The 10,398-nt window shown below is 46.0% G+C and overlaps 1 protein-coding gene across 1 annotated transcript in view; it reads left to right on the top strand.

Annotated features, from left to right (window-relative positions):
• The first annotated feature begins 223 nt into the window (after window positions 1-223).
• Window positions 224-10,398, top strand: part of ZNF18 (zinc finger protein 18) — a 27,673-nt gene continuing 17,498 nt past the window's right edge. Inside the window, exons 1-3 of the mRNA XM_006863434.1 lie at window positions 224-613; window positions 4,402-4,591; window positions 5,130-5,221. Coding sequence (XP_006863496.1) covers window positions 224-613; window positions 4,402-4,591; window positions 5,130-5,221 — 672 coding nt within the window. The remainder of the gene's footprint in view (window positions 614-4,401; window positions 4,592-5,129; window positions 5,222-10,398) is intronic.

The raw sequence follows: 10,398 nt of genomic DNA, 5'->3' as shown, positions 1-10,398 counted from the left end.
CTTTTCTGTTCCCTTTTCTGTCGTCTTTGAGCAGTTTCATAGGATCTGTGGTTGGTTCCAGGATCTCCTAGGTGGGGCATGTGAATTTGTTCCTTCTGAGAATGTGTGCATCTCACTCTCTCTCTAGTGGTTCTGCGAGAGGCGCTGTGAAGACCTGGGTTTCCCCCGCGAGCTCTCCGTCCGGGAAGCACCTCCTGTGAAGTGAAAGAACTTGCTAGGCCAGATGATGCCTGTCGAGCTGGGGCAGGCCCTGGTCCTGCTGCCTCCACTGGCCAAGGCAGAGGACCGCCCATTCCCTGGACCGGATGCTGCTCCTCAAGGGGAGCTGTGTGCCCCCGAAACTGCCCGCCAGCTCTTTAGGCAGTTTCGATACCAGGTGAGGTCTGGACCCCACGAGACCCTGAGACAACTTCGGAAGCTCTGTTTCCAATGGCTGCAGCCAGAGCTTCACACCAAAGAGCAGATCCTAGAACTCCTGATGTTGGAGCAGTTCCTGAGCATCCTGCCCGGGGAGATCCAGATGTGGGTGCGCAAGCAGTGTCCAGGCAGCGGAGAGGAGGCCGTGACTCTAGTAGAGAGCTTGAAGGGAGACCCCCGGAGACTGTGGCAGTGGGTGAGCAGAGAATTTTACCATCTGGGGTCTCACGGGGCATCCCCATGCGTCACCTAATTCTTTCCTTTTTTTAAAAAAACCATTTTATTGTGAATTTATTGAAAGTTAACAGATAAGATCATCAGCTTTATATTCAACAAATTCCACCTTTTCTTTCATCTCAATGATTACAGTCCCCTTCCTGCAACAACAGTGATCTTACTTCTCTACCCTGTGGCTTCCCTTTTACATCTTATATTTCACAAATGAACAAAGCAAAAATACTTGATGTACACACACAAAACAACAAAGAGATATTCATTTAGATGTCCTTAGGGCACATTCTGCCAGCCAGCCTCCTGCCTGTAGGCACACAACCTTTCTCAGCCCATCGGCCTAAGTCCACAACTGCTCTCTTTCCATGACCTCGCCTCTGCCACTGTCTCTGCTGTTGCCGCTTTTCTGTCTAGGAGTTCATGCTCCACTCAAAGCTCTTCTTTCTGATGGTCTTGGGATCGTCCGTTCCTAAATGACAGATTAACTACTCCTTCCTTTTAGTTACACATCATTTACAATTACAGTTGTGACAATCATAATGAATCCTATTAACGGTTTACTCATAACTGACTCATAAAATCCTATCAGCACCCTCCCCCATCCCCTTTCACCAGCTCCCTCTGGAGAAGAGGCAAACTCTTCAGTGAGGATTCTACCTTCACCTGCTCATTCTGAAACTAAGCACACTCATGAAAGCTTGTAAGTCAGCTACTGTGTGCCTTTATAGCCCCCATTTTTGATCACCAGTGTCTAGATTGCCCACGGTGTGGCACTGTGGGTTAATGTGCCAGACTGTAAAGCTGTTTGAACTGCAAGGTCGGCAGTTCAAGCTCACCAGCTGTTCCTCGGAAATCCTATACAGGGTCGCTTTAGGTCGGAACCGACTGGACGGCACTTCACAACAACAGTCAGGATACTGCACTGGACCAGTTTGAGCTGCAAGGTCGGCAATTCAAACCCATCAGCTGCTCCTTGGAAACCCTATATAGGGTCGCTATGAGTCAGAACTGACTCTACCACATCAACCCAGTGTCCTGATGAAACAAGCTTGATTCTCTCTCTCTTTTTTTTTAATGTTTTATTACATGGGAATACATTAGTTTTACATTCATCCTATCATGTATCGTTTAATTGCCATGGTTACAGTTCCCTCCATGCATCATCAACCAACCAAAGGGTGTACCCTGCAAGCCTGCCCCTAAGTTGTGAGCACACAGCCCCTTTCCCTCTCTGGGTCTAAAGTCTCCAGCCGCTCCCTTTCCACGTAATCGTCTCTGTCTCCATCTCTGGTGTCACTGCTTCTCTGGGTAGGGTCCGCTTTCCGCTCTTCTCCCTTGATGGTCCCAGGGACCTCCGCTCCTAGACTCCAAAGTTAATGACTCCTCTCCTTGGCTACAGAATGTCTACCTTTACATTTCCAACCCTCACAAGCAGTCCTGATAACAATTATTCACTGTGGTATCACAAGAGACCCATCCGCATTTCATTTCATCAGCCACGCTTAGACAGACTGGATACTACGCTGGAGATTCTACCTTCCTCCACCCCCTCTGGATCTAGGTTCCCTATTGAAAGCTTGTAAGCCAGTCCCTTCTTGCCTTTGTAACCCCGCATTTTGGGTAGCCAATGTCCAAGTTGCCCATCCCTGTCTACTCTGTGTATGGAGGGAGTGGGAATGATCCTCACTGTAAAGATTTGTTCCCTCTTTTGAGCTACTGCATCCATAGATGTAGGTCAAGTTCATCAAATTGTATCAGATTACTCTTTTTTTCATCATATTTCTTCTAGTTGAGCTCTGATCATCCAGTCCTTGAAGCCAGGTCAAGTGGGTATTATCTGCATGTGTGGGTGTTCTTGTGCATATGTCCTCTCTTTTTATCAGCTGGATGCTTCACTCTCCACTCTAGTCGTCTGTGGCTATGTCACTGCCTCTGGGCCAAAAAGTCCACAGGTCTTGCCACACTGTTGGCCAACCAGGTCTCCACCCGGGTTCACAGGAGTCTTTTGAACGTTGTAGAGCTTACCTTAACCCGCTCATTCTGAAACTAATTTTCCCTTACTTCCCTTTATCGGTGATGAACGTGGTCACCAGTCAGAGCTTGTATTTCCATTGAGTCTTAGTTTGGAAGGGGGTTTACTCTTAGGGGACCCAACCACTTGCTGATGTCTCCTGGGCAAGCAACTTGCTTGTTCTTGTAGCAATCAGTTGGTCTGCCTGTATTGTTTTATATTTTTCCTGTCGGTCCTTCTTTCAAGAAGTATCTTCTGTTCTTCTAGCCGCTCCAGGCTGGTCTGCCTGTCCTTTCAAGTGGAAATTTCCCACCTCTGAAGATTCTGGATGCTGTTCAGGATTCCACCTATAGTCTTATGTAATGCAGAGGCTCTGCAGAAAGCCTCCTTCTCTGAGCATGTTGTAGCCCCATTTTAGGTATTCCAGTCAGTTATAGGCAGAAGACGGACTTACAACAAGTTTGAATTTTGATAGGAAGAACCCTTTCATACTGATTGAAATTTTGAACAACTGCATCCATTAGTAAAGGTCCAGTTCATCAAATTGTAGCAATTTCCACTTGCTCACAGTATTAAGCATCTTTATCTTCATCTGATGGAGTTCTGGTCTGCTAGCTTTCCAAGCTAGGTCAAATGGGTACTAGCTGCAAGTTTGGGAGTTCATGCACTCCTCCCAGCACTTCAGACCAGCTTTCTGCTTCACTCTTAACTTGAACCTCCAGTGGCTGGCTCTGTGCCCAAGGACTTGGGAGTACACATGTCTCCCTAAACTTCAGAGCAGTCAGCCCTTCCTCTTCTCTCTCTCATTGAGGTCAACGAGTGTCAATGAAACATGGCAAAACTCAGCCCACGTCTACATTGCTGCATTTCCCCCACTTCCAGTCACAAGTAGACCCAGGTGGTCACTAGCAAGCATACTAGACTATTTGCAGGTTCCCTTGAGTTTCAGACTTAGAAGGGGGTTTTCCCTGATGGACTGACTTTTCTTACCTTGATCACTCCAAAGCAAATAGCTTGGTTGATATTCTAGCAGGCAAACAGTCTGCTTTTTTCCTGCAGGTCTGTCTTTCAGTAAGATTCTTCCATTCTCCCAGCAGTTCTGGGCTGATCTGCTTTTCTTTTCAAGTGGGAATGTCCCAATTCTAAGACTGTGTGTGACTCTCAGGTCCCTGTGTACTGTAAACAGTAGCTTGACTAGTACCCTAAAGGTTACTGCCGGGATCCCAGCCCATAGTACCATGGGAGAAAGGCCCTATGATTGGCTTTTATAAAGGTTACAACTGAGAAAACCCTATGAAACAGTTTCACTCTGTAGCATATGAAATAATCATGAGTTGGAATGGACTTGTTGGCAGTAAGCTTGGTGTTTTGTCTTTTTTCCTATATGACTGTGAACACTTTTTAGCCACAGTGGGTTAAAGATAGGATTTCCAATCCTGTTCCATCTTTATACTAGTATCTTTTGAGTTTACTAAAATTGTTTTAATTGGTGGAAACTGTCCAACAAAAACACAGTGTTAGTGGTCCGTCCTGAAGGTCTTCCATGTCTGGTTCAGGCCTCTGCATTTGGCCTCTGGTGGGATATTTCCATCCCTGGTTCGTGTTGGGTAAGACAGAAAAATTGGTTTTCTTCTTCCCCAGTCTATGGGACTGTTTTATCGTGTGGTCTGTAAGGTTGGCCTCATATCTTTCAGAAATCCCAGCTCTGAATCCTTCCCTAACTCTTAGTGTCTGATCTCTAGATCAGCATCCACGTTCTAGGAGAGGAAATCTTATCAGAGAAGGTGGCATCTCCAAACTGCCATGTGGGAGAGGCAGAGCCCCATCTGGAAGTGGAGTCTCAAGCGTTGGGACTTCAGAATCCAGCCTCGGGGTCTGGGGAGCAAGTGAGCCGTGCTGTGAAGGAGGAATCTGATGTGGAGCAAGAACCAGGTGAGTGGCAGTGACTGCCCCTTGAGGTACGGGGGATTTCCTGGGAATGTTAGAGGTTGTTGTTGTGTGAGTTGAAAATGTTGTGGTCAGATTGAGGTGTCCCTGGAAAGTTTTGAAGCAGGGTGTATGTTGTCGTTACGTGCCATCGGGTTGTTTCCAAGTCATAGCAATCCTGTCTAGGGTTTCCACAGAGCAGCTGGTGGGTTTGAACTGCCAGCCTCGTGGTTCACAGTCTAGTGTTTATCCTGTGGCACCACAGCTCTCCATGAATCACTCTGATATAGTGATGGAAAGTGTGCATCTTAAACCATTTCATGAGTGTGGTAGACGATTTGGATTTTGGATGTGAGCAAGGAGGTGGGAGACAGTTTGGGTGAAACTGGGAGGGTGGAGCATGTTGGAGATTGTTGATGATGTAAGTACTACGGATGTGGAATGGGTGTCACTTCTCGTCTGTCAAGTGTCATTTGACCAGTTCCCCCTGGAGAGGAGCTGAGGAGACTTGTAGATTCCTAAGACGTCCCATCTCTCCCTGCAGTGAAGGCTGCTTCCCAGCTGCTTGCCCAACCTGAGGAAAGGCTTGTGGGAGACCAGGACTGCGGAGGCTCTCTTCTTGCAGCACCGTCTCAGGTGAGCTGGGCTCCCCTGCTTTCCTCATCCCTGAAGCAGTTTGGAGCATGTTTCAGTCGTCAGGAGGATTGGAAGTAGGGATGTGCTTTCTCCTGAGTGGAGTGGAGGAGGGGGGCTCCCTGGGGTCACAAGAACAATACACAGGGAAATGTTTGTGAGTTTCAGTATGTCTTGACGGTTCATTCAAGGCAGAATGTTGTTTTAACTGACATTTAAAGTAGTGAAATTTGGATATCTGAAGAAGACAGAGTTATGAAGCAACAAATCTTGTCTCCATACCACACGTGGCCATCTGTCCTGTGTCATCATCTTTGGGCTCCATTGAGAAATGACTGTATTTTATTTTCTAATCCAAACCAGTGAGATAGGAATCAGCTTTAGAGTTTGAACAGTTATATCTGAGAAAGTGATCTTTTTTCCTTCTCATTTTTATGAATGTGTAAATGACATGCAATACTCTCTATTTTTTATGGTTAGGGTGTACAGTTGGTAATTTTGGACCCGTGTATATGCACACTCATGAGACCATGACAATCATCAAGATGGTCAATGTCATGGTTTGAATTGTGTCCCCTCAAAATATGTGTCAAGTCAGATAACTGGTCCTGATTCCTGGATTGTATTGTTGTTTTGTGTTCTGTGATCTAATTATTTATCTTATGTTTTCTGGTGTGTTGTAAATACTAACCTCCATATGTTAATGAGGGAGAGTCACTCTGGGCTGATCTTAAATCACAGCTTTATCAAGGGCTCACACCCTTATTCACATCACACCCTTAATTTACTCATAGTCTGATTTAAGTCCCACCCTAATTTGAGTCACATCTTACATCTTATAAGGGATCAAAGGGGAAAGATGGGAGCTGGCATTGGCACTGTGGAATAAGCACTGGACTGTAGGTCAGTTTGAACCACAGGGTCGATGGTTAAAACTCAACAGCCGCTCCTCAGAAACCCTACACAGGGTCGCCGTGATTTGGAACTGACTTGAAGGCATTTAACAACAACCACAACCACAGGGTAGGGACTTCACCACAATCAAGAAAGAAAAGCTAGATGTGGAGTGCAGTTTTGTACCCAGAATCCCTGTGCTGAGGCCTTTGTAGACTTGGGAAGACTGATGCCAAGTCAAGTGGAGGTTTCCATAGACAGCCAGGCCCACAGATGTTGAGAGGAGAAAAGAACTTCCCCCTGAGCTGACAGAAAGCTTGCCCAGGAGCTGGCCCCCTGATTCTGACTTCTAGCCTCCCAGTCTCTGAGAGAGTAGCTTTCCTCTCTGTAAAAGTCCTTCACTTGTGATCATTGCTGTTAGAGCAGAACTGTTGTTCTGTGCCATGGAGTCAGTTCCTACTCCTAGCAACTGTATAGGGTTTCCAAGGAGCGGCTGGTGGGTTTGACATGCCGACCTTACAGTTAGCAGCCCACCCAGACTTTCATAACAGGACTTGTTGTTGTGATGTGCTGTGTACTCGGTTCTGACTCATAGTGACTGTGCACAGGGTTTCCGAGGTTGTAAATCTTTATGGGAGCAGAAAGCCTCATCTTTCTCCCACGGAACAGCTGGTCGTTTCGAACTGCTGACCCTCAGCTTAGCAGCCCGATTTGTAACTACTACGCTACCAGACTAGATAGCTGTAAAAACTGATGTAGCAGAAGAGTCTGACCATCTTTGACTTCACACAGTAAAGAGGACCTCCCTCCGCATCACCACAAGGCTGTAGAGTTGAGTCAGACAGACCGCCTTCCGATACCAGCTGTCCCTGACGTAGCACTGTCTACCTCCCTGCTGAGCTCACAGACAATTCTCATGGTTATGAGGGTTCTTGAGGACATGGCAGTTTACAGTTCATGATTAGAAATGACACAGGACCCACTCCTATGATCATCCATGCTCACAGGCAGGCGTCGCGATAGCCCTTGGCCTTCAGAATCTCAGCTCTTAAGTCTCTTGGACCAACCTGGCCTCTGCCCTGCCTGTTACAAAGTTACAAATATTACAAAGGCCTTTACCTCTGTCTGTAAGTGCCCAGAGCCACCCCACTCTGAAATAAGCCTCCACCTTTAAGGCACTTGGCTCTCTTGCTTCATGAGTTGGCAAACCCAACTTTTATCAGACACCTGGAAGCACCTTACTCCCCTGGCAAGTCTCCTGCCTGAAGCTCCTCAGTTCTCTCCCTCTGTGGTCCAGGATGCACTGTCTCCTGGTCTTTGGTTTCTGCTGCCACAGCTACTCTGTCAGAGCTTTCTCTCTGCTGTGGCTTCTCTTTGTCTGTTTCCTGGGTCTAGGAGGGTCCTGAGGCAGGGATCTGGGGTCCAAAGGACATGCCTTGTTCCCACCTGGCTCGTTTGAACACTAATCCCTTGTTTTAGAGTTCTGTGCACTTTATTTGCGTTGTCTCAGCCCGTAGAGTTCCATGCACCTTATTTGCATTATTAGCAAACCGTTCAATTCCCTTGGTGGGCCACTAACACTTTATTTGCATAGTCCCACTTTACCATTTAGTGAACATATTAAGACCTTGGGTGGAAAGGCCAGATAAAAGCGGTCTATTACACTGCAATAACTAAGGGAGAATTTGGAATTGTGTGCAGACTGGAAGAGTTTTAAGATGCCCAGTAGTAAAAGCCTAGATTGACTTGATGAGACTGTTGGCAGTTTTATGGACATTAAAGGAAATTCTGGTGAGGGATGAGAAGGAAGTGAAGAGAACTATAGAGGAAGTCTCTATTTTGTGAGAGAATACATATATTGTCTTAGAGAAATGTGGATGTTAAATGTGCTTTTGGTGAGGCTTTAAAAGCAAATGATGAGCATATGGTTGTATAATAGAGGAAGAGTGATGTCTCTTTCACTACAGCAAAGAATTTGTCTGAATTATGTTCAAATGTTTTATGGAAGGTAGAACTTGTAAGTTATGGACTTAGATATTTGGCTAATGAGATTTCTCATTAACATCTTAAAGGGGCTGTGCATGGTTTCCCCTTACCACTCATAGTAAAGTGTGAGAAGAAAGAGGTGGACGTAGAAAATGAATTGTTCTAAATGAAGACAACATTTAAAGATTTGGGACATTCTGTTGTACTAACTAAGGACACATATCTTAGAAATTTCAAACAAGGACGTGGCTATACAAATTTTTTGCTAAAGAGACTAAGTTTATGACCGACGGATCTAATCAGTGACCACAGCAGAAACCCCACCAGCTTAGACTGAAGGGGACAGAGAAAGAATGAAATACAGAATGATCAGCACTGGGCCTCAAACCACAAGGTTAGCAGTTCAAACCCACCAGTTGTTCCTTGGAAACTGTATACAGGGTCACTGTGAGTTGGACCCGACTGGACAGCACTTCACAACAACAAATCTGCCTTTTGGAATGAATGCTACAGGCAGCAAACAGGCTGAAGAAGCTACATCTGCTGTGTTCCAAGAAAAGAAGAGAATCATCCCTGGAGCGGCTCTCTGAGATCAGCAGAGCTGTTGGAAAGAGCTTCGGAAGCAGAACTGCGGTGGGCTCACAGAGCGGGACTGTGGCCTCTGGAGTTAAATGGCAGTGGGGCCAAGAGCTTCTGGATCTCAAAGGGAGGGGCAGCAGCCTCCTAGATTCCTGTCGGATTCTTGTCATCTTGGTGTGACGTGTGGGGCTTGTTAAAGTGTGCCAAGGGGAGGGGACCACCACCTAAAGCTTCTGGAGCTGAGGGGTGATGTTGCCACTCAGTTGGACTAGGAGAATGGGGCCACCCAAATCCGAGGAGCAGAGTTGCTGTCTTAGGGAACTAGAAGGTGGAGCTGAAATCTAGGGCTGAGAGACTTCTATCGAGAATCCAGAAAGCCTGGCTAACACTATAGAGTTTGACGGTGGGGCCCTTGCCCAGGTGGGCTCAGAGATTAGAGGATTATTGTCAAACCTTCGGTGCTGGTGAAATTGTTGTGCTGTATTTTGGACTTGTTTGGTGCCTATTCCATTTCCCTCCAGTTTGTTACAGAAATGTCTCCATTGTGCCTCTTCCACCATTGTACTTGGAAACAGATAACTTGCATTCTAGATTTGACAGGTTTACAGATGAAGAAGAATTTTGCACCAGGATGGGCTATGCTTAAAGTCTCACCCATAATCAATGTAGATGATTCAGAAAATGAGATTTTAGGTTAGAAGTTGATTTAAAACTTTTGATAACATATGATGGGGTGAAAGCATTTTACATGTGGCAAAATTGTGTCTCCCATGAAATTATGTGTCAACTTGGCTAGGCCATGATTTCCAGTGTTGTGTGGTTGTTATCCAGTTTGAGATCTGATGTCTTTGTCGTTCACTTTGTGATATGTTGTAAATTCTCATCTCTGTACGTCAATGAGGCAGAACCACTTGGTGGTTTGTATGTGACTCAAGTCACACCCTTACTCAAGTCACACCCTTACTCAAGTCACACCCTTACTCAGGTCACACCCTTACTCAGGTCACACCCTTACCCAAGTCACACCCTTACTCAAGTCACACCCTTACTCAAGTCACACCCTTACTCAGGTCATATCCTTGCTTGAGTCACACTTTTTATCTTGTTGTTATTAGGTGCCATCGAGTCTGTGCCGACCCATAGCCACCTTATACATAGCAGAACAAAACACTGCCCAATCTTGGGCCAACCTCACTACTGTTGCCACACTTGAGCCCATTGGTGCTGCCACTTGGCCAATCCATCTCGTTGGGGGTCTTCCTCTTTTTTCTGACCCTCCACCTTACCAAACATGATATCCTCCAGCGACTGGTCCCTCCTGACAATTAGTCCAAAGTATGAGAGACGAAGTTTGGCCATCCTGGCCTCCAAAGAGCACTCTGGCTGCACTTCTTCCAACATAAATCTGTTGGTTCTATGGGCAGCCCATGGCACTTTCAATATTCTTCTCCAGCACCATAACTCAAAAGCATCAATTCTTCTACGGTCTTCCTTATTTACTGTCCAACTTTCACATGCATATAAGGTTATTGAAAATACCATGGCTTGGGTCAAGCGTACCTTAGTCCTCAAGCTGACATCTTTGCTCTTCAACACTTTAAAAAAGGTCTTGTGCAGCAGATTTTCCTAATGCAATACGTCGTTTGATTTCTTGACTGCTGCTTCCATGAGTGTTGATAGTTGATCCAAGAAGAATGAAGTCCTCGACAACTTCAATCTTT

The sequence above is a fragment of the Chrysochloris asiatica genome, unplaced genomic scaffold (genome assembly GCF_000296735.1).
Source record: "Chrysochloris asiatica unplaced genomic scaffold, ChrAsi1.0 scaffold00054, whole genome shotgun sequence".
NCBI lineage: Eukaryota > Metazoa > Chordata > Mammalia > Afrosoricida > Chrysochloridae > Chrysochloris > Chrysochloris asiatica.
Note: the sequence above shows the minus strand (reverse complement) of the source record. Positions and strands in the feature narration are given on the sequence as shown.